The sequence below is a fragment of the Hippocampus zosterae genome, chromosome 8 (assembly GCF_025434085.1).
Source record: "Hippocampus zosterae strain Florida chromosome 8, ASM2543408v3, whole genome shotgun sequence".
Taxonomy (NCBI): domain Eukaryota; kingdom Metazoa; phylum Chordata; class Actinopteri; order Syngnathiformes; family Syngnathidae; genus Hippocampus; species Hippocampus zosterae.
Window position 1 is genome coordinate 18,155,691 of NC_067458.1, and position 25,723 is coordinate 18,181,413.

General features: G+C 41.6%; 3 protein-coding genes across 8 annotated transcripts in view; 1 reads left to right on the forward strand and 2 right to left on the reverse strand.

Annotated features, from left to right (window-relative positions):
* si:ch73-63e15.2 (protein strawberry notch homolog 2) overlaps positions 1-3,563 on the reverse strand; it is a 53,019-nt gene extending 49,456 nt beyond the window's left edge. For all 3 annotated transcript variants that reach the window (XM_052074711.1, XM_052074710.1, XM_052074709.1), the window contains exon 1: positions 3,390-3,563. The gene's annotated coding sequence lies outside the window, so the exon portion shown is untranslated. The remainder of the gene's footprint in view (positions 1-3,389) is intronic.
* Positions 1-25,723, reverse strand: part of ncanb (neurocan b) — a 180,644-nt gene that overhangs the window by 49,456 nt on the left and 105,465 nt on the right. The gene's annotated exons all lie outside the window — the stretch shown is intronic.
* Positions 1,905-16,595, forward strand: tm6sf2b (transmembrane 6 superfamily member 2b). 2 transcript variants are annotated; one of them, XM_052074841.1, is made up of 12 exons: positions 1,905-2,145; positions 6,939-6,992; positions 7,117-7,252; positions 9,732-9,835; positions 12,308-12,405; positions 12,484-12,587; positions 13,271-13,353; positions 13,426-13,550; positions 13,626-13,727; positions 13,998-14,090; positions 16,100-16,219; positions 16,307-16,595. In XM_052074841.1, the coding sequence occupies exons 3-12, from the start codon at positions 7,173-7,175 to the stop codon at positions 16,541-16,543; spliced, it is 1,146 nt and encodes a 381-aa protein (XP_051930801.1). In that variant the 5' UTR covers positions 1,905-2,145; positions 6,939-6,992; positions 7,117-7,172; the 3' UTR covers positions 16,544-16,595. The 2 variants fall into 2 exon arrangements, with proteins under 2 accessions (XP_051930801.1, XP_051930800.1); XM_052074840.1 differs by lacking the exons at positions 1,905-2,145; positions 6,939-6,992 and having other exon boundaries at positions 7,010-7,252.

Genomic DNA, 25,723 nt, shown 5'->3' on the forward strand with positions numbered 1-25,723 from the left:
TTCTCCACGGTAAGACATCATCATAAATGGGCTTGACAGATATCTGTCTGTGCTACTTAGGCAGGCTAAATTCTCATCATTCCCAACAACGCACAGATGTGCCCTCAGGTAGATGCGGAATGAGCACGAACCTAAGAACTGCCAAAACAAACAAACAAAAAATTACTCTCAAAATTGATCAACATGAGTGTTGTGACCACTTCCCACCATGACAACAAAAACAAGCGTTTGACTTGAATTACATCTCAATGAAGGTGTTGAAGTGTATGGATTGATGGAAAATGCACTTAATCAAGTTAGAGAATGATGGACGATGCCCAAAATTGACTTCATTGGTGTCATGAAGGCATCTCATTCCTAAGCGGAACAATTTGGGATTCAACCAAGAATGTTCTGAGAAAAAAAAACAGTGCCTAAAACATCAACAGCACAAAAAAATTATGCAAGCAAAACTCGGGAGATCATTGAAAGCTAGGGTGGGCAAGTTTTTGTGCTCGGGTCAAATGGATAGTTCCGGTTTTAGGGGGATACGGTTACTGCGTTGCTGTTCACTGAACTATTATTTTCAATCTAGACACGTATTAATTTACGTGCCAATGTGCTGTTCGGAGCAGATTCCTCTCTGCTTTAATGCGGTTAATGGTAAATGAGCTGTCACTTGCATCGCGCTTTTCTACCTCTGGTACTCAAAGCGCTTCACACAGTTCCCTTGTTCACCTACTGATTGATGTTGGAGAAACTGGTGGTTCAGTGCCATGCTCAAGGACACTTCGACATGGTTGCAATGGCCTCCCCAACCAGGTTCCAGCCAGAACCCTGTGAAAACTGGACGATGCGCCAAAGCACTGATTCAGATGTTTGGCGATGCAATATTAGCTTAGCAATTAGGCCCCCCCCCCACCCCTTTAATGATATTGGTGCTTCATTAGAAGTGTACCTAATTTTCTGCCATAGAGGCAAAGACTAAATTGTTAAGCCGGAGGATGCAGTCTGCAACATACACACCAAACATGGCAAACAACGGTGCTAAGATAAGATATCCTTTATTTGTCCCACAATGGGGAAATTTACAGCTATTTTATGGCTCAACTTCTAAAGAGGACTGTAAATAATTCTGTGGTTTCCCTTCCTCTTAAATACATAAGAGGGTGATAACCGAGGCATAGGAACGCACTGTTCACTTATCCACCCAAATAGATACAATATTAATCAAGAATTTCCTTTGTGGATGACTCATTGCTGTTTCTTCACAGAAGGATCTTGACACTTTGGTTCCCAGGAAAGCTTGAATGATACACTGTGAGCCCTAGCAGAGAGTCAGGACATTCTAAAATGCCACTGTAAAGATCACTATGTTTCCCCCAAAACATTGGGACTTAATTTTCCAACAACAACCACCGGTTCTTTCACACTTTTGACCCCCCCCCCCCAAAAAAAATCCATATCTGCTTGATTGCATACGAGTTTCCATGAAAGCAGGGATAAATTTCCAACCGCCTTTTTACACTGATCCACATTTGTTTCACCCTCCCTCTCATCAACCCACAGGCCATTCATGAGATTTATCTCTCCTAACAACTGGCTGACGTGGGGAGGAGAGTGAAGGCTGAATCACAGAAGGAGAAAGGGGGGCAAGGCCAAACCTGACCTCTGGATCTTTGCTCTTGGACATAATCCCACAACGGATTGTTTTGCATAAAAGTGAGATCCAAAACAAACATGTTTCCTGTGGATTCGCTTTGCGCACTGAACATCATTTGATGATAAAATTTGGCTTCACACAATCAGGGTTTTCAACAGCTTTAAACAAGTCCATACACTTACCAGCCACGCCAAGTTGGAACCTGGCTGTTTTGTACAAGTCCCGGTGCCCACAGACCGCAGTGATTATTTTGTCCTTCACCTGCCGTGTATGTGCCGAGGTAAGTACATTGTCACGTTCGGTATGATGACCCTATATCTCAAATCATTGTTTTGGAAAGGTTTAGCAGATACTAACATTTCATCTTGTCTTCCTCGGAGTTGAAATAGATTTAATGTTTATTTTTTTAAGACAGTGGTCTTTTTCTTTTTTTGAGCGAAGAGAAAAGCTTTTACCCCATAGCTCCAACGAAGGCTGAAGTGACAACCGAAACTGTCACCTAGGTAATAGTTTTTCTCTTCACACACACACAAATAAAAGAGCACTGCCTGAAAAAAAAAACCCTTAAATCTATTATCTACGAAGAAGACAAGATGAACATCATCGCGCTTGTACATGCCGGCATCCCTGCACTTCCTAACGTATATTTTTCTACGCAAATATCAATTTGTTTTTCATGGTAAAGTAAGATGAGTTGGAAATTACCTTCTTTTGGCATCATAGTTAGGAGGTGTACTCAGGTTTTAAACTATTAATACGATTAAAATATGGGGCGGGGAGGGGGCGTCAACTACTCACGAAATTTTGCTATTGGCGTCCGGACTTGGTTACTAACCCCAGTGAAAAGCGAAGAAGTTCACTGTACTGCACACTCATTTAAAGTAACTTCATAACATCAGCAATAATTGAGAACAACTGGAAAATCACCCAATTTAAGTACACCGATGGAAAATGTTAACTGTACTACAAAGTCAGTTTCACTCTGTAGTTGTAGTGAACCGAAAGTGAAGACATCTGTGAGAAGTGAGCCACATCTGTTTCGACACAACACAAAGGAGGCAGCTCAGGCTACACATTACAGTGTCACTCTATTACCCCTGCTAGCTTGTCGTATGACAAAACCAGCCACTTAAATATACTTTCATTCTTATGACTACACGCCACGTCGAGTATTTTCGTTTAATAGTTTACCACTACGTGCGGCAAAATGTCGAATAGAGTTCTTTGAATGTGAATAATAGAAGCCGTACCAGTGATAATTACTAGCTTGTGTTAGCATAGCTTGGAGCCGAATTGGGTACATTAAGTTTTGTGTACGGCAGTAATGTTCTTAACAATGTAATAAATTTAGATTATTATGTATTTATTTTATCCCCTTGTCATGTTGGAATTAGGTTTTCAGAGATGTTTATCCAAAATAGCATTTTTTCCGCTAATCGGCGTTATGCGCGGATATTACGACGTAGTAAGCGAAGCTAGCCGATTACACAGCGACCGCTCGAATTCAGCTCCCGAGTATCGCAGTGTGAAGACAACACCGATAAGACTATGTATCCTTATAAACATGAAACATCCGCGCCCTCGAAAAAAACGTATTGCCTAAAAGCAGGCCGACAACAAACAAGCCGGCGTAACTCGATGTAAATAACATGCGCACCCCGGAGAGGCTGCCGAGGACGCATCTTGAGACCAGGCAGCCGCCGATGTGTCGCCTGCGCGTTCAGGCACATTCTTGCATTCGACTCACCCTTTCGTCGCCTTTGCTTCGTCCCAGTCCGAACTCCCAACAAGCGGGCAGATGTCGAGCCGCGACCGACGTCAAATCGACGAAAATTGGTGATTTTATCCAACTTAGTCGCCGCTACTTGTGTTCTCTACTTCCTGATTGAGAGGGGCCATTTTGAATAGCGAAAAAATATTTCCGTCTGTGACGTCACGATCTACCAAAACTGGGAACAGCTCGGGGAAAAGTCAAATAATGTACAAATAATTAAACAAAAAATGTTGATATAGATAGATACATAGAGATAGAGACTTTTTTTAAATAACGCAATTTTAAACATGAACAAAAAAAAAAAAACAAGGGAGGAAAGGTTCAAAAGAAACAATGAGAACACCTTGGGGTTGGGCAATCGATTAAAATATTTTATCCTTGAATGCAGCAAACTTACAAAATACTGGGAGGGGTAGTTATACAATTAAAAGGTAAAAGGTGTGCTTTAAAAGGCAAGTATTTTGGCTTTATTTCACCGTCATCAGACAAGTGGTTCATTCCTTACACTTGCGTGACAGTGAAAAAAATACATTATCCACCCATTTTATTGACAGCTAGTCCCATTTGACGTCACCAGTTGCAGGGCATGTCAACAGATAAACTAGACAAACAATCGTTCAGTCACATTTATGGTCAATTTTGTTCATGTTGGAATGTGGGAGGAAAAGCAGAGGGAGAACCTGCAAACTTCACAAGAAGGCCAGAGAAGATATTCAAACTGTGAGGCAGATGTACGAAACACTAACCACTATCACGCCGTAGTATATTGTCTACCCATCCATTCATTTTCTAAACCGCTTATCAAATCGGAGTCTTCTGCACAAAATATTGCCAAACACATTGTGCCCATTTCTACAATGCAAAACAGTAATTTATCCTTATGTTGGAAATCTTTGACCCGAGGTAGGTGCTTCCAACCTGGAAATATTTTGTCAAGCGTACCTTGCCTCACCTGTCCGACTCTACAAAAGAAAACAATGGTGGAGAACTGAAGAGTGATGCAGTACTTGTTGACCACAGATATGGATCAGCCGATTGCCATGCAATATGATGACTCATTTCCGATTTAATTACAGGAACTCTAAAAACGTATCCATCATAAATATGGATACATTTTTCGACAAAAGGGATTTACAAATTTTTTTTAAGGAAGCCCTTCTTTCCTTTTCACATTATCTGTAATGTGTTTGTTTGATTTCTATTATTTCTGTAGAAGTAAATTAAAATAACGCTGAGAAAAAGATGGCAAAATAAATAAATCATTTATCCATTTTCAACATTGCTTATCCAGAACAGGCTCGCGGGGAATTGCTGCAGCCTATCCCTGCTGACTATGGGCGGAAGGCAAACTACACCCTGAACTGATTGCCAGTCAGTCGCTGGGCACATTTAGAAACAAACAATCATTCACACCCACATGCACACTGTCACTGAGCAGGAACCGATCCCACGCTGCTCTCACACAAGTCCGGCAAGTGTGCCAGCGTACCACTACACCATTGGTGATCGATAAATAAAACGAATCCCAGAAAGGGGAAAAACGTTTTTTCATTCACGTTTTAAGTGGAAAATGGAAAATCCGATTTTTTGGGGGGGTGGAAAAAAATAGATATGTTATTTTAAGGTCATATTGCCAGGCCTTAATTAATGTTAAGGGCAAATCACCCAAATCTGAAACAACACCCTATTCAAAGTGACTGATTATATCAAATAAAGATGCACTTCAGCATGTCCCGATTTGGCATCCATCGGTCCATCCCACATTATTGAACAGTGCTGGAAGAGCTCCAGTTGTTTCCAGCAAACACACACACACACACACACGCACATGCACGCACACACACACACCACTGGTTTCCTGGTAGCCCCCCCTTTTCTCAGAGAAAAGAGCCTGGTGGGAAGCACACCCACAAACAAATTATGAGTGTTTGTGCTTAAACAAAGGACTAATGTTCTTTGTCATTATTGTTGCTGTTGATTCAAAATGACATCATCATTCTGACTGTATGAGGGTGCTTAGCACAGGTAGTCAATTATTCCCTACTGAAAAAATGTCTTCTGCAAGGTTTCTATTATTTCTGATGGCTTAAGCATTTTTTTAAAACTACATACTATTTTTGCAAAACTCTTGACACAAAGAAGAAAACCTTTCGCAAAATATTGTAGGTCTCTTGCAAAAGCAAATAAGTCTTGCTTAATTTTTCAAACCTTCATAAAAATGTTACTTTTGTATCAAACAATGAACACGAGTATCATATTAATAAGTGCACGATGCGCCAACTAGAAGCTGATGGGAAGAATAAAAAAAAAATCTGGCTTTTGCTTTATCTGTGCACAAGGTAGGCGATGCCAGTTTGAGCTCAGACTTTTGTCCTTGATCGGTAAACACACGGGGACCCAAATTTCAAGTATTTTTATTCACAGGGTTTACTGCAAAGTGTAAAACATCCAAACAAACACAAAACTGTGTTTTTCCACGTCAAACACACCCAAACAAGGAAGTCACATCAATTTCACGGAGTCTTCGACCACAGCTTTCTCTTTCTTACTCTTTCTGCTCCCTCCATTGTACTCCACACCGCCTTATTTCTAGTCCTCAGCCAGATTGCAAAGTGAACTAATGATCTAAAATAGTTCTATCCCATGACAGCCTGGTCAGACAGTTGGTAGAATATTGTAAATTATAGCCATAAATTTGTATAAGCTTTGCCACAAGTGTTTGATCATTTAGAAATTGGGTGTAAAGCAGGGAGTTGAATGTTCCAAATGACAAACTCAGGACAAAGCAGTGTTTGTGTTTTTAATTGTAAAAACCGTTAGTGGTTTTGTGAGAAGATAATAGTTCGGGAAATTGTGCAGCGGGAAACTGTCACGTTTTAATGGTGGAATCACAAAAATAAAATAAAAAGACTATCAAGTCTGGGGTAAACGAATTCAGTTTTCCATGACGTTTGCTACCATCTAGTGTTGCTTTTGAGTACTGACGCGCCCCATTCGCTACCTTCTCCCCTTTAGTCGAACTTAACTGAAAAAGGAAACTTGTCCTTGGCAAGGTCATTTACATGCTAGTCATTAGTTATAATGTGTTGCGAATGTTAGCATCTGCTCAGTCCAATTCATTTCTGTATGCAAATGATAGGAGTACATTGGCTGGTGGTAAGCATGTCTTGGAGAGCCACTAGACATTTATTAAAAGTCATTTGATCAGGTTTATTCTATTTTTAATCATCATATTAACCCTTTCAGGGACAGCGGCCACGACAGTGGACGGCTTAGAATTTTATCAGGTTATCATTATTGGTGCATGAAAGGGTGAAACATTTTGCATGTGTCCCTGAAAATACTGAAAAGAAAAAATAAAGCCAAAGAAAAATGTGAGGACTTTGAGTGTGATTATAACTTTGGATGACGACAGCATATAGTCTGCCTTTTTGCTGAAACAACTTATGCAAATCTCTGACCTGATCAAAATTGCAAGTTTTGTTCCCCAAAGCCTCTTTGTGTTTTTTTTTCCCTCTCCAGTAAAGGCCAAGCCAGCCTGAAGTTTCATTAATCCACACTGAGAGCAGCCACGCGGTAAGCGCCTACACGGCTTTAACTTATTTGAATACTTTCCGTTGTGTTTGTTCTATAAATACACACAGATGGATCGGCATTGTTGTCAAATTGGTCAACTTTGGTTGTTCCATCGACCTTGCAGAGTTTATTTCCACACCTCTGGGAGTCAGGGCCGCGCGGCTTTTTGAACTCAAAGCGATGGAGACGATCGTCTTGTTGTTTTCGTTTACCGCCCTCAGCATTCTGTACTGCATGAACGCGATTCCTGCACTCCAAGAGTAAGTCGTGACCTTCATTGATTCTCTGGCTGTGATTGGCACAAGGATTTTTCCCCCCCTCTCCGTTGTTGAACAATCATTGGTTAAGGTTACGGTTTTGCAATGTTCTTGCCAATATTTACAGTTGGGATCTCTGTAGGCCAAAGCCACAAGAAGTGGTCCAATTTGGGTTTCAGGCTTCAAAAGTCTGTCAACATTTCAAACCATCATCATGACTGCAACTAATATCCCGTTAGTGTGGTGTGTTTTGTTGTGAAATGAATTGTGACATAAGAAAGTGTCTGGCTGCTCATTACAACTCCAATGCTACTATAATTACTTTAACTAATACATTTTTTTACTGCTCGGATGGGAATTTTAGCTGGGTTCATTTTATAATGGACTGAAACTATCTAAATAAACTGCTTCCATGAATAGATTAAGTTTATTGAACCCAAGTAAATGAAGTTAGACCTAACCCGAGTAATTGCGTTAATTAACCATACTAAATTACATTGACCCAAACCAAGTACATTAAGAGACACCAATTGAATTGACTCACGCTTAAAGAAAACCAACGATGTGGAAATTCTTTCCATTATTTTTTTTAATTAATTGAAAGAGCATTTTCAGTGTAGCATCGAATCCCGAAGTATTCATAAAAAACGAGACAGTGGTTTTGTTTTGAAAAAGTATACTGACTAATATTATTGTACGGCACTGTAAAATTATGTGCCGTTTGAAGACGCTACATGAAGGAAAAATGTGGACCTAATTGTTTCTTTAAAAAACGTTTTGAAAGATTAAAACCAAATTTATTGTACAAAAAAGTGAAATACAGTGGCACCATACTTAAGCAGTGATGCTTGTGTGTACCATTTGAGCACAGATATATTACATATGGATCCACTACATTTTCATTTTTTGGGAGGAAAGAAAATACAATATGAGACGCGTCATCTGTGGGCAAAGTCTGGCGCGGGGGCCACTAAATGGCCCGGACCGCCCTTAAATCAGGACTATAAACCATTTACATTATTCTGTAATAGTTCAGCCCTGTTATATTTGTTACATTAATATACGTAGCAGTTTATGACAATTTGAAATTTTGGTTCAGACCAAAAACCTTTCGCGGGCCACATGAAATGAGATGGGGGGTGAGGGGGCCCCAGATATGGCCCCCGGGCTTTGACTTTGATACCTGTGCTGTATCAGAAGGGCTGTTCTGGAGCTCGATGAAAGTTCGATTTAGCAGATGCTTCAGAGAGTGATGTAGCCTTTCCCCATAGCAACCGAGTTGTTGAAAGGCTTCAAGCATAAAATATGTGTTCTTCGCACTCTAGGCCACTGGTGTCAAATTCAAGGCCCGGGGGCCAGATGTGGCCCACCACATCATTTTAAGTGGCCCACGAAAGCAAATCAAAGATGACAACTTCCATGATGCTTGCTAAAATCTGTACCAAAATTTCAATTTTTCATGTGTAATAAATCAGTGACATATTGTAAGCATGTTCTTGTTACCAAACTCCTCATTAGAATTACTGAAACAATAGTTGAATAAAACATTATTTTTGACTTTTTTCTATACTTGCAGTCATAAGGGGCCTGCAATGGAAACGGTAATTATATTGTGGCCCGCGACAAAAATTAGTTTGACAACCCTGCTTTAGGCAATGAGTGCATAAAAATGTCTGTTTCCTGCTGTATTTGTAATATTGTACTGGAAGCCGATTCAGGTAGCGATGTAGTTAGTAGCCATTGCTTGCTTGGTTTCCTCTTCCAATCCCTCAGTTGATTGATTAAGCCCTTTAAAAATCCAAAGTCTGCTTTACCACGCAGCACACACAGTCAAACTGAACTGTAGCAGCGTGTAGAAGGCAGCCATCAAAGGATGTCGGCTGCAGAATTTAACGAGGTAGAGACGCCGTGGTGGATGCGAGTGCGCGAGAAGGGTCAACTCTATGAATCGGATGGTTGTATGATGATAGAGTGCTTATATAACGGTAAAACTTACTTTCTCCTTTAACTCGTTCCCGTTCTCATTCAACATTCCAACGCTCATTATAAACTTCCGGTATTTCTTGCTTTCCTCAAATATTGTATTGAGCAGCCAGAATTTAGTGACATATTCTGCTTTCCTACATTGCAACTTAACTTGGAGTTAAATCTTTAGCTGTTGTGTAAGGCAGAACGCAACTACAGTGGACCCTGGTTATTCACGTTACTCACAACAAGCAAAAATCCATGTATAATTGGTGGCCATTATAAATGCACAGCAAAAATATATTTTAAAAATCTATTCATTGCTTTTAATTACCTGGTTTTTCATGTCGGAGATTTTCATGTCCCCCCCATTTTTTTTTTGTGTTACAAAATTTAAAATGGGTGTCACTTGTCCGCAGATTTTCACAGTGCACGTGCTGGCCTGGTTCTTATCGCGTGCAAATTGCGGGCCACCCCTTTATGGAATTGTAATGCAGAAATATTTGTGTTTTTACAGACCATATGTGATCCTGGTGATTGGCATTGCCGTACTGGTTCTGGTCTTCATTTTCTACCTCGTTATCACTCGCGGTAACCCGCCCAGAGACGCCCTCTTCTTTGGTAATCTTATTCATTGTTTTACTTACAATTGTGTGTGACTGCAGAAGTTAATTCAATCCTCTGCAATGAGTTTGGGCCAAGCTCCGATGCCTGCAAAAAAGGATTTCCAAAGTTCATAACTTTGTGTGAAAACAACCAATTGCATTCTGTGTGATTTCACCTGATACGCTGAAAGCTGCTTACGTTGGGCTGGCTCTGGCAGCTTAGCGTGACTGTTCTGTGACACGGCTGACCCCAAACTCTCAGGGAATTCACAACCCACACACAACGATGACGATAATGACAGTCAATGGGAGGCTGCACATTTGATGAGATCACACTTGGACCTACGGAAAAATGAGGGGGCGAGGTTTGATTTTTTAAATGGGTAGATGAAACAGGTCATAATCAGTTGTCAATATTTGATATTGTTTTTTTTTAAATATATAATTCCAGTGGTGGTTGATGAGCTTTCAATCAGGATTAACAAACTCTTCCACACCAAAAGTATTTGAATTGTGCCTCAATTGACCATTGCAGAGCTTTCTGAAACTATAGACGAGGGCCAAAAATGATGTCCGTGTTGTGTCGGGGCGGAGTTTTCCACTAATGGAGGCAAAGCCGAGACAGGTTTTTGGTAGTGATAGGGATCCATAATCCCCATATCGGAACTCTCTGATTGCCAGAGATAAACTGGTTTGCCATAAGGATTACGGGGATGCTTGTACACCCCAACGATGATATGCGTGTTTTTGTCTTGCGAGCTTAACTTGTGTGTATCCCGAGGAGGATGTTTCCGTGTGTGGGATCTAAAAGCAGCAGGCCCACCACATAATCCCTCGGACTGAGAAATCACTCATGGAGATGCTGTCACTGTTTTAAACATATACGGGAACTGTAGGCCTATTCGGTTTATAAATTATTTATAAATCCTTTAGAAAAGGTACTATCATCTGGAAAATGATTAAGTGGTTCACTTTTCCACATTCTTGTGTTAGACTTATTTCAACAGACACTTAAACGTTTTTTCCGCATCACTTCAGAAGGCCAATGTGATTTTTCCCCCCCGATTAATTATTCAATGAATCCTTTTTTTAATTGTTTGATTGTCAATATGTTATAATTATTGTGTCTACATAATTACTGCTGTAATAATTTGTTCCTTTAGGAATAAGGCGGTAACTAGAGGTACAACAATTCATCTATAGACAAGAAATGGATTATCAAATTAATCTCCAACTACTTTGATAATCAATTAGAGATATTTTAATTGACAATTTTCCAAATCTTCGTAATTTTCAGCATCTGAACAGTAAGATCTCTTTAGTGAGAGGACATGTTATGGTGCTCAATAATTTTGGCCAACGGGCATCATATAATTGTAAAATAAAATTGGGCCTAAAACTGAACCTTGCAGTACACCACCGGCAAGGGTAAAAGTGTCTGAACATTTGTTGCCTGCGGTGACCGCCGATGCAAAGAAGAATAAAACCAACTTACTGCAGTCTCTCTGATCCCTGCAAGCGTTTAAGCCGATCAATTAAAATAGGGTGGTGAATACCGTACTTTCCGGATGCACTGCACATAATGTGTAGTACATGACCTGATGACTGATGACACATCATTATCTAGCAAAACCTCGATTCAAACTTTTTGAGAACGGTGCTTATTAATATTTCATCCATTGCCAGTCGTTCCTGATTTGTCCCTCGCTCTTTCACGAGTAGCGGTGCACACTTTTTGTGGAACACGTAAAGTGGGGAAAGTGCAGCCCATTTGTCATGTTGTGGCATATTGGGAAATTGCTTTCACGTAGAGGGAGGCATTGCACATATTCTAGGCCATTGGAATAAATTGACGGTTTGCTCTTATTTTGGGGAAGAAAAAAAAAAGAATCTGCGTATAAAAGATTATTTCTTGGCCTTTCTTTCAACTTACTCCATAAGAGACTAAAGAAGAAGCCCGTGGCCTTTCAATTGAGGCAAGCTCTTTAGAGTGTTTTGTTTATCGCGTTCAGGATGCAAACACGCCTCCAACCCCTTCTGAGCTCTCAAGGCTAAATTTCTAATAAACGGTTTTGTATAAAGCAATCAGCCTCTCAAAGATGGTGACTAGCTGCAAAGATTGCACCTCTTTCAAAACTCAAGTTCAATTTGACACAAAATGAAATGCCTTTTACTCTTTCAGGGAGAGCGGTTACTACAGTGGACAGCTTAGGTTATCAGGTTATCATCATTGGTGCATTCAGGGGTTAAAAAAAGAGGTCTTTTCTGTATGACAACAACACCACATTGGACTAGTGGTTAGCACGTCTGCCTCACAGCTTTGGGTTCAAGTTTTTGTTGGTCTCTCCGTTCTTGCGTGGGTTTTTCTGCTTCACCTCCGGCTACCTCCCAGATGAATGGTTTGGGAATTTGAAAGGAAGTCAGTCTGCTATGACAAAATATGTGTGGGGTATGTTTTTACCTTTCTCATCTTTGTGTCCTTTTGCAGTTTTTGCAGAATTTTCCTTCACGTGCGTTATTGACTTGACCAGCGCCTTGGAGTATGATGGCTTCATCTCCGGCTTTATGGAGTTCTATCGAAAGACAGTAGGTTTCCCTGATGCCTGACAAATAAAAACAAAAACAATGAATACAGCCAATATTATGGGCATGTGTTCGTTTCAGGGTGAGCCTTACCTGGGCACGGCCTACGCCATCATGATGTGTTACTGGGACGGTGTAGCTCATTTTATCATGTACCTCGTCATGATAGGCAAGATTATGAACAGGTAGGTGTCACTTAAGAGTAGAGATGGCAAAACTCTTCTATTCTGTGGGTCTACAACTGTTCTTGGTTCAAATAGTAATCTTGCACACACACATCCTCCAGGCTAGCTGCATCTTATTATAGAAATCGATTTACAGGAATCGTGTTGCACCACCTGCGCCAAAACCTTGACCTGCTTTCAGGTGGTCTAAAGTCTAGTCTATTTTCTGTCACCTAATTGTCAGGTGTGCCAGGGGTGGGGGTGTTAAAAAATGCCCTCAGTTCACCAGATCACCCAACATGGCTCAACACGTTCTGCCAAATTCCCAAACACAGTCAATGATACCAGCACGAAAATGAAGATGTACCAGTTTTTACGCCAAAGCACATGTGCCTCTCTCGGCAATAGAGGCAAAGATTCTGTGGCATTTCTTTGGTAGTGTGCCCTGAGAAATTTAAAATACGTGACCTTGGGTCAACACAGGAAACGCTGCATTAAAATTTTGCGTGTGCAGTCATTTGAGGTTTCAGGACGGGGATCTCACTGATGAATTAATTTGACATCATTTCCTATGGGGACATTAATTTTAAACGCCACACAACAGATCGTGTTCAACTTGAGAGGCTCCTCTTTACGGTGTGTAGTTCATGCTTTGTTGTCATGGAGTGTCCTGTGAGTGGCATCACATTCATATGTGGTCTCAGAAAAGGCTACCGCACACTGGGCCTGTTCTGGGCTGGCTCCCTGTGCGCCAACATGAGCGTGTTCATCACCGGCATCGTGACAGGTGAGCCTCAGTCTCGCTCCCACACATCTTTGGTCTGGCTCAACCATCAGCATCTTTGTTACCTTTCGGCAGGGAAATACGGCACCGAGATCCGTCCGGCCTTCTGGCTAAACTTCCTCTTTCTGGCAATGCCTGCGTGGGGAGCAGTCACGCTGTTCGCTCGGCCCAAGGACAGGCCACTGATTGGTGGATATAATGTGAGGGAGGGGAAGCCATGGCTGTTGAGAAGCGTCACCCGTTGTGATGCTGCGCCGGTGTCCCTCAACTCGTAGGCTCAGCAGGCTCAGAGCATGAAGCTCATCTGGCGTCCGCTGGATCTGATGCTGGTGCTTCTCCTGCTCGCCGCCATGGCCTTCACGATCCTGCGAGGCCTGGTGAGAGGGTGAAAAACTTCCACTCTTGACTTAAATCGAAATACAGACACTTGAGTTGTGGAAAGACTCTCGTAAATACAGTATTGATTCAACTCCAATGCTGAAGTAAAAGTAAATACTCTGAAATTGACTCAAGTGCAGCAGTAAAAAAAAAAGAATTCAGAAAACAAATGACATTTTTTAATTAAATAAAATGGGATTTAAAAAAAAAGTAATTTGCCAAAAATTACAAAAATGTTGTATATTTATTGTTCTCCCATTCCGCTGTAGGTGGCGCTGGATTCCCCACTGGGAGCATGTTCCTTGTACGTCAAATATTACGAGCCCTACTTGCGGGATCCGGTGGGCTACCCCAGAGTGATGGTGAGTCTTCATGGCTAAACTAGGCTGGGGAACTTTATTTGACATTCCTTGGTGGCATAATTATTTGCCCAACAGAATTCCTGTGTGGAATTTTTTAAAAGATATTTTCCTCATTCTGCGTGGGTTTTCTCCTAGTGCATTTCAAAACATACATGTGAATTTCATCAGAGAGTAGTGGGAATGGTTGTCTATTTGTGCTTTGCAATTGACCGTCGACCAGGCCAGGGTGCACCTCTTGACCAGTGAGTTGCAATCTAGATCTCATGACGCGATTTAAGACAAGCGCCGTCTTCTTAAGAAAGCAACCTCATTAGAACTCTATTTTATCTCACCTGTTTCAAGACACCCTTGCTTTGCCCGGTTTAGACTCTGATGTCTGCTGCGAATAGTGGGAAAAAAAAAAAGCTGGACGCAAAACCTGACGAGGAAGACAAAAAAGGCACACGAGGAAACAAAAGCAGAATCATGACAATGTTTCTCCTATTTAAAAACATGTCGAGTTTTTTTTTCTTAAAGCTAGAACAGATTAACGTAATAATTTGTAATCATTTTCTGTTTTTCCAGTGTCCACACCATAGAGTATAAAAGCACACTTGTGTATTCTCAATGATGTACCTTTATCGGTTTTCTGCTCCACTGATTAAAGAGATTGTTTTTATCATTACGGATACAATGCATGCATCTGTGTATGCGCCGAGTCTTTGTTTTGTTTCACAAAGATAAGCCTTTATTTATGCAAACCCTCTCCCCTTTTGATTTACTCCCAGTGACCCGTTGTGCTCGTGGATTGCGTGTGCGAATGTGTCAAAAGGTTATCCAAATAGGTTGTCCTCACACAATTGCGAGTCATTGATCAGACGCAGCATGCGCATGCGGAGAGCTTGATAAGCCAATCCTTCACACAAAGAATAGCCCCCCCCCCCCCCTCCTGCCCACCCCATCCGAGGGGCAAGGTAAGAAGTGTGTGGGGCATATGAACACAGACATGCAGCTCAAAAGGAGTCACACACAAGCCGTGACAAGCTAAACATAAATAATTATGTGCATATTTACCCAAAACACATTCACTGTCTATGAAGACAGACGGATTAACAAAACTAGCATTGACCTTGCGATCGCTGTAAACTTTTAAACTATGAACACAGTGAAAACCGACTAATCTCACTGCAGCCGAGTTGCATTTAAAAGGTCTCATTTGTTTAATTAAAATTGCAAGTAGTATGTCTCTATATATCATGCTGCCCCCTGGCGGCCCAGACGCACAGACCAGAAGGAGTAGCACAAAAACAGCATGCGCTCATGACGGATTAATTGTTTAATTCTTTACATTCGATTTATGTACTCAGTTTTATACAGAGCAGGACTGTAGATTCATATTTTTGTGACTAAAAAATGCTACAAGTATTTAAGTCTGTATTTTAGAGCTGGAACAAATTAACGGGATTTCCATTTATTTCATTTGGGCTGGTTGATTTGAGATACTAATGCTTTGAGTTCGGAGCTTCATACAACCGTGATTAACTGTACAGGTAACAGTTATATTCTTAACTGTCATGAAATAGTAAAGAGAAGTTAATTACGGTGCCATAAAACTACTCACCAAAATGTTCATTATTTATGTATAACAAACCAAAAATAAGACAAAACTACTCACCCTTTGGAGGTGGCTGACAGATACATAATGGAGGGGTTTGCAAAGTTGCTTTTTGATCTGCATTGTACAAACTCATATTTCTGAAAAGAATAGAAATTCAAAGCATATCGCTGACAAATTGAAATGTTTTTTTTTGTGCACCCAAACGTTTTCGTCCGAGTGCCACACAGACTGAACTGAAACTCATACTTTTCAGGCTACCTTTTTTTTTATAGAAAGCATTGAGGTTTGTGACAATTGTAATTTTTTTGGTACATTTTTTGGCCAACTGAAAAATGAACAGTGGCCTGCAAATGGTGCCTAGGCCATAGTTTGGAGACACCTGGCTTAGACAGTACCCGTTTGCTTTTAACAGATGCTGCACATGTTCTTCTACGGACTACCGCTGCTGGCAGCATTTGTTTATGGTCTCTTTAAGCCAGGCTGCACGTGGATGCCTGACTGGAGCGTTTTCTTTTCGGGAGCAATGATCCAGGTACAGGTACCGCAAGCTCAATAAGGTCACACTGAAGAGGTGAACTCAACTGAACCGTCTGCTGTTTTTCGATTTTTTTTTTCACAGTGCCAGTGGGCTCACATTGGGGGCTCCCTCCATCCTCACACAAAAACTCCATATCGCATTCAGAGTGATGTATTCTGGCCTGTGCTGGCGGCCAATTTGCTCTATGCCGTCACTCCTCTTCTGGTAGTTTTGCGTGTGCGCAGTAACCCCTATTTTTTCCTGAGGGTCGCCCCCTTCCCTGGGCAAACGGGCCTGCCAAACAGCGAGGAGAAAGACACCAAGTACAAAAACAAATAGTTATAATGCGGGATGACTTGACTTGAATACCAAAATAAATGATTTACCAACATCTGGAATGTCTTGGTTTTAATTAATACTTCATTTTATATTCGTGTCAACAATCATACAATGTCTAGCACAGTGGTCACCAACATGGTGCCCGCGGGCACCAGGTAGCCCGTGAAGACCACTTGAGTAGCCCGCCAGTGCCTGGACATTGTGATTTGCTAGTAGAAATTATGATTTAAAAATGCAAACATTGGCAGTACTGTGAGACATTTCGAAACACGATCAAAGTCTGACAATTTAAATCATCAAGTATTAAAAATAACACATCCTCATATTATTGAAGGTATTTTGGACAAATATGTTATTTCAGACGTGTATCAATTTGGTAGCCCTTCACACAATCGGTACACATGAAGTTGCTCTCACCCTCAAAAATGTTGGTGACACCTGGTCTAGCATCTAGCGCGTTAGATAGCTAGCGCCCAAACAACAAATTCATTACCTAGCTAGCTAATTAAGTATAATAGCTAGATAGATTGCTAATTAGATAGCTTGGTTGGTAAATGGGCTACTTTTGCATCTTTAAATACAGCGTTTGAAAGGCAGATGCAATAGAAAACATAGCTCTTATGTGGTTAATGGCTTACTTAAAACTATCAGCAAGAAATATGTTTATCTTCCATTACCACTTGCAATTCCATCACTTTAAACTTCATTTTCCGCTCCCAAATATTCACAAATACTAATTTTACTAGCCTAAATCACATGCAACACGCCGACAGACTGTGTGTGTTATCTGTTAGTGAGAACACATATTTAGCACCCACTATTTGGGATATTAGTAAATCAGGCACATACATTTCAGCTAAAGGATGGATCATAAAACTTGAACTTTATACATCTCTTGTTGCCTGAAAAATCCTTTTGGACATACAGTAACAACATTTCCAGATAAAAAGATAGAAGAAATCATTCTTATTTTGTACCTCACTAGCTAAGCGCAGACAGTAAATCAAAGCAGCTTTACATTTGCATCTATTTAGCTATCTAGTGTTCCACGCTAATTCACTATCTGGCAAACCTGGTAGGCAGGTGAGTAAGTAGCAGCTTGGCGGCCACATAAATCTTTTTTCTCTGTCCCCCAAAAAACTAAATTGTCCATGTTTTACATATACAGGTATATTTTTTAAGACAGGAATTTCATTTAATTCCTCGCTATTTGGCCGGCTAAAACACCACTTCCGTGCTAAACCAAAAACTTTTTTTTAAATTAAATAAACACACTCCTAAAATGCTGAGGTTTTTTTGTTGTTGTTGTTGGATGGGGTTGACTTGCAAATATCTCATCCTATATTACAATACGAGCCGATGTCTGGCCACAAAACTGGCCACTTTCCCCCTACTGTGCTTTTTGTCTCATCCAGTGCATATTGCACATTTCATCCTCTGCTCTACATTTCCTCTTTTCTCCGCACTCCATGTGGGCGGCTTGCTTAATGATTTCATCATCTCCCTTTGAAAAATGCATCAAACGAGCGACAGTGGATCACTGGATGCCTTTGTGTGTGCATACAAACACGCTCAATTGACCAGCAAGCGGGGAGGAAAACGTTGCCTTTGTGCGTTTGTGTATTTCACACTGTGAGCACGACGTGACACGATTGTTGTTATGAAAGAAAAAAAAAAAAAGATTATGACCATAACCTGAAATGAGATTGACAAAGCTTTGCACAAGGATGGTGCTGTGCATCCAGTTCACACTTCCCAAGAGAAATAAAAAATTAAAAAAAACTACGGTTGACTAAGCCCTTTTAAAAGGCATCCATGCTAGGGTTTCACATGAATATTACCACATGGAACAGGTGGCGGTGCATGATTGCTGGAAGGCAGCTCATTCGTTGGATGCAGACAGGGAACATGGCAAGGCTGGTGAGGAAGAAGGAAGGAAACCAAAATAAACAATTTACACAGTCTAAACTTGCTCCACTTGGTTTCTGATCAAGACATGGAGGGGAAAAAAAGAGCTTTAAAGCAGAACAGTGAATGTGATGCTAATTATTTCTCGTGACACCTAAAACTACGGTATAAAAAATCTTGAGAAAGTCTACTCCAGTGCTCCAAATATCTTTTTCAGCCTATTTGCATCAATTTGACGTCTTAAACATTCACACAAACATGAAAACCGGCCTTATATCAGGTAAAGCGGTTGCAGAACTCCTCAGCTCAGGAGTTAAGTGACACGCAGTTGTATCCTGCATTAGTAAGTGTGCTAAGTGGACATCTGCGCTACTCTGCTGCATGTGAACCACAGGAAAGACCAACGGATTGCCTTAATGATGCAGCACGCTTGTTTATTCACTGTGATGTGCGTGTCAAGTAGTAGTTATTCGTTAACCCGGCTCTCCTTAGGGCCTGTCTTTAATATTCAGTTGCTAATGGGAACGTAAACATTGGAGCCCTACAGCAGTGCAGTGCCACACCGGACGTTCCGTCAGCCCGCTTAGCCCCTTGAATGTTGTTATGATGATTCTGACCTGGAGTCAAGTGATACATCGATTTACATTGGAAGCTTATCTCCCCTGCCATCCATCATAAACACTGATGTGAAAACATAAACTCGACACCAGGGAGCGTCTAGTATTGAGATGCATTTTTATCCACAGTGGTACTAAATGTGCCATGTGTCTCGGGCCATTATCGTTTGGATTATTATCTTTTTAATTCTAAATCTATTGGCGGAGAGAATGTCAATCATTCATAAGATGCAAAATGAGGTATTTGTTCATGAGTTGGCTTCAGCATTAAAACAGAGTGATGGATCAATTGGCCAGCTGGAGTCAGCATTGTGTCAACCATGCGCAATCCATTTTACGCGGAATTTCTGTGTAAAGTGTTATTTAGCATAACTACAGGTTGACGATATGATGGTTAGAACACAAAATTGCTGCAGTTCCTAGTTTGGGTGCTTTGGGAGCCGCTATATCCCTGAGCTGGTAACCTAAGTGCTTCGACCTGTTTTGCCAAATGTGGAAGTTGGTAGTGCATATCCCGTGTAAGACTACGAAATGCATGTTCTTTTCGGACTTGTAAAAAGGTACACTTTGTCAGATTTCCAGAACGTTTGGGACAGAATGGAGTTGGACTCCAGAAACGAAAACTGATTGAACAAAAATATGACAGAAAAAACTGATCGTAAGACCGACAAAGTGCAACAAACGTTGCTGGTAAACACCAGGATAATGAGTGAACCAAAAACCAAGGAACAGAATATAAACGCAAATAGCTTGTCAAAAAGTAGAAAATCCAAAACACATACAATACAAAACCCGTGACTAACAATAACAACAACAAAAAAAACTTACAAAAGGTATGCGAAGACAACAAGGCGGAATCAGCAAATGGAGAACGTGAAAGCTTGGGACGCCTAGAAGAATTTGTGTCTTGGAAGCAGAACTCCTTAAGCTTGTTTACATGAGCAACAGGTGTGCAAGCCAAAGGAGAGGCACTCCTCTGCCACCTGCTGGAGATACACAAAAACAGAATATGACACTCTTAAATTCTTTACTTTCCTTGTAATATCAATTTATTTTGGTTTGTAAATACTTTTCGAATGTCATTTGAATTATGTGAAGCACACCGAGTTATCTTGTGTATGTAAACGTGCGATAAACTGTATGCAAAACTGCCTTGCTTAAATATGAACCTTGCATGGTCATCTATTGCTAGGCAGAATCAAATAAATTGCCATTCCAGAATCTTTCCTCGACTACTTCCTTCCCCGCTAGGGAACGAAAGGATGGTGAGGCGGCAAAAACACACTACCGGTAAATTTTTTACTCCAAAAAATAATGAACACTTCATATATGGGATTGAATCACAATACTGTTAAAAAAAACTACTACTACAACAACATATAGGGACATCTGTTACCATAGATAATGACTGCAAGACAGCTGATTAATGAGTATATCATGAGTATTCTATTGTGGTAAAGATGAGGGTCAGGTCTATGTTCTGTGATCTCGCAAGCCTTGCGGGGACGCGAGGCTTTAAATCAGGATTCGTTTATTCTGCCCTGAGTGGCCCGCAGTCCCATCTGTATGCTTTTTTATCCTCAGGTCCTTTCATTTTCATTTCTACAGAGGGTTCGTTTGCATCGCCCGCCGCCCTCAGGATAGTTAGATCAAACAAATGTGAAATATGGGACGCGGGGACACTGATTTTTATTAATTTATTTTTTTTGCCACTGTAAAAGTTTTGAGCGGTTTCATCTGCTAAAAAGTCTTCGTGTCTTTACACCAAAAGTTTTCACTGACGGAACCCTTTTATCTGGCAAGGAACCATATTTAGCTGAATACATGGGTGTTCCAAACTCTTCGTGGGGGTGTTAAAGTTAATACGTTGAGTGAAGGGTGTTCTACAGTGCCCTCCATAAGTATTGGCACCCCTGGTTGAGATGTGTTTTTTAGCTTCCAATTATTTTATTTTTTTTCTAAATAATATGGGACCTTAATGGAAAAAAAGAGAAAAATCCAACCTTCAATACAAGTGCATTTATTCAGTGGGGAAAAAATCCCACATAAAGAAATAATTATTTGACATCAAATAATGTGTGTCACAATTATTAGCACCCCTGGTGTTAATATTTTGTACAACCCCCTTTTGCCAACAAAACAGCACCTAATCTTCTCCTATAATGTTTCACAAGATGGGAAAAGACAGAAAGAGGGATCTTCAGCCATTCCTCTTTGCAGAATCTCTCTAAATCATCCAGAGACCTGGGTCCTCTCCTCTGTACTCTCCTCTTCAGCTCACCCCACAGGTTCTCAATGGGGTTGAGGTCAGGGGACTGAGATGGCCATGGGAGGAGCTTGATTTTGTGTCTGGTGAACCATTTCTGTGTAGATTTGGCCATATGTTTAGGGTCATTGTCTTGCTGAAAGACCCAGTGACGACCCAGCTTCAGCTTTCGGGCAGAGGGCAACAGATTTTGATTTAAAATGTCCTGGTATTTCAAAGCATTCATGATGCCATGCACCCTAACAAGGTTCCCAGGGCCTTTGGAAGCGAAACAGCCCCACAGCATCACTGACCCACCCCCATACTTCACAGTGGGTATGAGGTGCTTTTCAGCATGCGCATCTTTCGTGGTACGCCAGACCCACTTAGAGTGTTTGTTGCCAAAAAGCTCAATCTTGGTCTCATCTGACCAAAGCACACGGTCCCAGTTGAAGCCCCAATACCGCTTGGCGAACTCCAGACGCTTGCGTTTATGATTGTGAGTGAGGAAAGGTTTTCTCCGTGCATGCCTCCCAAACAGCTTGTTGGCGTGTAGACAGCGCCTGATGGTTGATTTGGAGACTTTGTGACCCCAGGATGCTACCATTTGTTGTAATTCTGTAACAGTGAGCTTTGGAGATCTTTTGATTTCTCTTACCATCCTCCTCACTGTGCGTGGTGGCAAAATAAACTTGGCTCCTCGTCCAGGCTTGTTTACCACTGTTCCAGTTGTTTTGAACTTCTTAATTATTCCTCTCACAGTGGATATGGGCAGCTGCAGTTGAGTGGCAATCTTCTTGTAGCCTCTGCCTGACCTGTGAAGGTCGACGCACATCTGCCTCACTTGTATGCTGTGTTCCTTTGTCTTTCCCATGTTTAAGAGTGGATAAGAGAAATGGCCTCGGTGTCACGTCATATTTATACCCCAGGGAGACAGGAAGTGATGAATTACTAATTAAATGTTCCTACATACTCTGGTAAACTTTGTAAACTACTGTAGAAATGACAGAAATGCTTCAATTATATTTATTTCCTGGGAATTGTTAAGGGTGCCAATAATTGTGGAACAGGTGATTTGATGTCAAATAATTATTTCTTTATGTGGGATTTTTTCCCCACTGAATAAATGCACTTGTATTGAAGGTTGGATTTTTCTCTTTTTTTCCATTAAGGTCCCATATTATTTAGAAAAAAAATAAAATAATTGGAAGCTAAAAAACACATCTCAACCAGGGGTGCCAATACTTATGGAGGGCACTGTATATTACAGGAAATGAAATCCTTTGGAACCATTGCAGAAAATGGCCAGTGTTTTGAATTTGGTGTGGAGGATGCTTGGGGAGAGAAGGTGCGCCAACTCCGCTGTTGCAAACACACTATAAAGCCTGGTTGACAATAGGAAAAAAAAATCCTTCAAAATCATGCCAACATGAACGGAGGGGGATTGGGTGGGGTTCTATGATAGAGGGGGTACGCCAACGCTGTTGGTGTATTGAAAGGTGTGTGTGGCTTAAAATGAGTGGAAAAAGCTGGTCGATAATAAAAGGAATCCCTTCAAAGCCATGCAAAAATAAAGGGCATTGTTTGACTTTGGCATGGAGGATGCTGTGGAAAAGCGGGTGCGCCAATGCGGTTGGATGGTGCAGAAAGCAAGTTCTTGCAACCCTGGACTACAGTAAAAAGAAAAAAAAAAAGTTTTTGCGGCATGAGGGGTGCCGGTACGTCAATACTGCAGAGTGTCGATACGCAGCACGGAGCAGTGAACTAAAGAGTATTTGATTCAATCACTGTTTGTTTTTACTCTTGATGCCTCCTCCGTCCTCACTGACCGCACGCGTCTTGTTCAATGCACTCTGTTGGCGAGCTACACCCGCATTTTAGCATCACTTTACAACAACGTTAAAAAAAAAAAACGTTTACGAACGAGCTAAAACTTCAATCGATTGTCTGCGTTCATTCGTGCGTGATGGTGTGAGTTGGCCGGGAAGTTCGGCTCCACTGAATGTCCTCGGGGGCGAAGGTGTGGGAGGGGGAGAAGCCAATACTCGACAATATTCTGCCTCCGCAATAGCCAGCAGTTCCTTACAAAAAGCATCAAAATGAATACGCGTGCAGACGTGATGTTGTTACTCCTCGTTAGGTTTGGTTCTTGTTCAGGAGACACTGCCTTGCGGTTCACGTCAAATTCAAAGTTTTAAAAAGCTTTATTGATGTATTGCATTTTGTGACATTTTGTTATCATTCAATGAAATTAAGTTTTAAACACTTTTGGGCATCACCATGAGAAAGTCATCCCAACTGTTAAGTAATGTGGTGGCAGCGTCATGCTTTGGGTTTGTTTTTCTTCAGCCGGAAATACGAACATTTAAAAAAAAAAATTCCCTCCTGTGTTAACTTTAAAATGTGTTTCATCCACAACGTAAGGAGGGCTATGATGTTTCAATTGTACTTTAAATTAACAGCGGGTTATTTATTTATTTATTTATTTGGTTGTTTGTTTTCGTTTTCACCCTGTGCAAATGGAAAAGTATATTTGTGGTTCCCTTTCGAGCCAGAATGGCCCCACTAGGTGGGTACCATTCATGACTGGGTGCACAGTGATCAGCTGTGCTGGCGACAGTCTATGTGGAGTTGAGTCCAAGATCCCCGACACGTTTTGCCAGCTCCTGCCTGTGTCCGGACGACATGTTTGGTTAGGATTCTGTGCAATATTTGAACATGATTTGAACTTGATTTGAACAACGTTTCCAGGCATGGCATTGCACCGGGGCTAGGGCGGCTATTGCACGACACACAATAGCCTCATTACAATTTCCCTCCCATACTACAAAAACTGCATTGCTGATCCGATGATTGCACTACAAATGTCACATGCAGTGACATTTAGCAGGGTGTGTGTTTGGAATAGCTCAAACAATTTCCTTGCCCAAACAAGCACACATTTGTCAACAAGGTGGATGCTGTGAGCTATTTGGGGGTTGGGGGGGGGGGGCAGCAATGAAAAACAGGTCTGCCAATTGCTTCTCACTAATCCACGCTAAGAACAAAAATCACGAAAGATATGACTTGTCCCCCATTAGTATAAAACAGGAAATTGTGGGGAAAAAAAATTCACTACGACATAGTTCCCAGTCTGTGCACATTTTCAGCAATTGTCTTCAAACACGTTTAATGTATTTGTAAACAAATTGCGGAATTCACTTCCCACGGTCCGTAAAAGAAAAGGTTACATTATTCAAATCCGAAAAACCTAAGAAAGATCCACACTGATGTTTGCTATGCTAGCCCACGGCAGGCTGAGTCACAGAAACCCCGAGATGACCTCGGTGATCAAAGTTGTTGGATTTTAATGATTTGTCTTGACGACGCGAACTCGGATTCACCGCCACTAAATTAGTCAGCAGAGTCCTTCTTGGTGCACTACGTGATGCATGATTTAAGGAAGCCGTCTGCACTTCCTTGCTCAAGTAATTTGGAGGTTTTTGTGATGTGGGGGGGGGGGGGGGGGGGGCCGAATGAAAGTCGCTGACTGAACCTGGCATTTCAAGGCAAAGTCCATCTTATGCAAGAGCATACTTGCATTGTTTTAACTCACTGCCCGGAGCTTGATTGTCCTTCCAATTCTTTTAACCAACACGCCGATCGTAATGACAAATCCCCTCGATTTAAAATCCTGACTTCCTGCTCCTTCCCCGTGTGATCATACGAGCCTAAAGAGGACCGTCTAAAGTTGCCCATCACACACACACACGAGTGAGGGCCGGAGTACAAAAGAGACCGAGGTGCACCTGAAGCTCGGAAAACACCCAGAGGCATTCACGCTTCGGTGAACAAGGGAAAGCACCGCTTACATCTGCGGACGTGAACAGAGTTGTCCACGATGTGAAGCACTCAGGCGTGTGCCTTGACCACACGTGCTGGAAGCGACAGCCATCAATGTGCAAAACTGCTTTCATTATGAACTGCACATTACAGTGTCAGCCTGAAATTTATTATTATTATTATTATATTATTTTATGGGCGGCACGGTAGTCCAGTGGTTAGCACGTCAGCTTCACAGTGCAGAGGTACCGGGTTCGATTCCAGCTCCGGCCTCCCTGTGTGGAGTGTGCATGTTCTCCCCAGGCTTGCGTGGGTTTTCTCCGGGTGCTCCGGTTTCCTCCCACATTCCAAAAATATGCATGGCAGGCTGATTGAACACTCTAAATTGTCCCTAGGTGTGAGTGTGAGCGTGGATGGTTGTTCGTCTATGTGTGCCCTGCGATTGGCTGGCAACCGAATCAGGGTGTCCCCCGCCTACTGCCCGGAGACGGCTGGGATGGGCTCCAGCACCCCCCGCGACCCTAGTGAGGATCAAGCGGTACGGAAGATATTATTATATTACATACAGGTGTGTGTGTGTGTATATAT

Bases quoted from the DNA above. Each gene is read 5' to 3' on its own strand.
- tm6sf2b (XM_052074841.1), top strand. From the start codon at position 7,173: ATGGAGACGATCGTCTTGTTGTTTTCGTTTACCGCCCTCAGCATTCTG. The intron at 9,836-12,307 runs GTAATCTTATTC...GTCCTTTTGCAG, and splicing joins CAGAGACGCCCTCTTCTTTG to TTTTTGCAGAATTTTCCTTC. The intron at 13,354-13,425 runs GTGAGCCTCAGT...ACCTTTCGGCAG, and splicing joins CATCACCGGCATCGTGACAG to GGAAATACGGCACCGAGATC.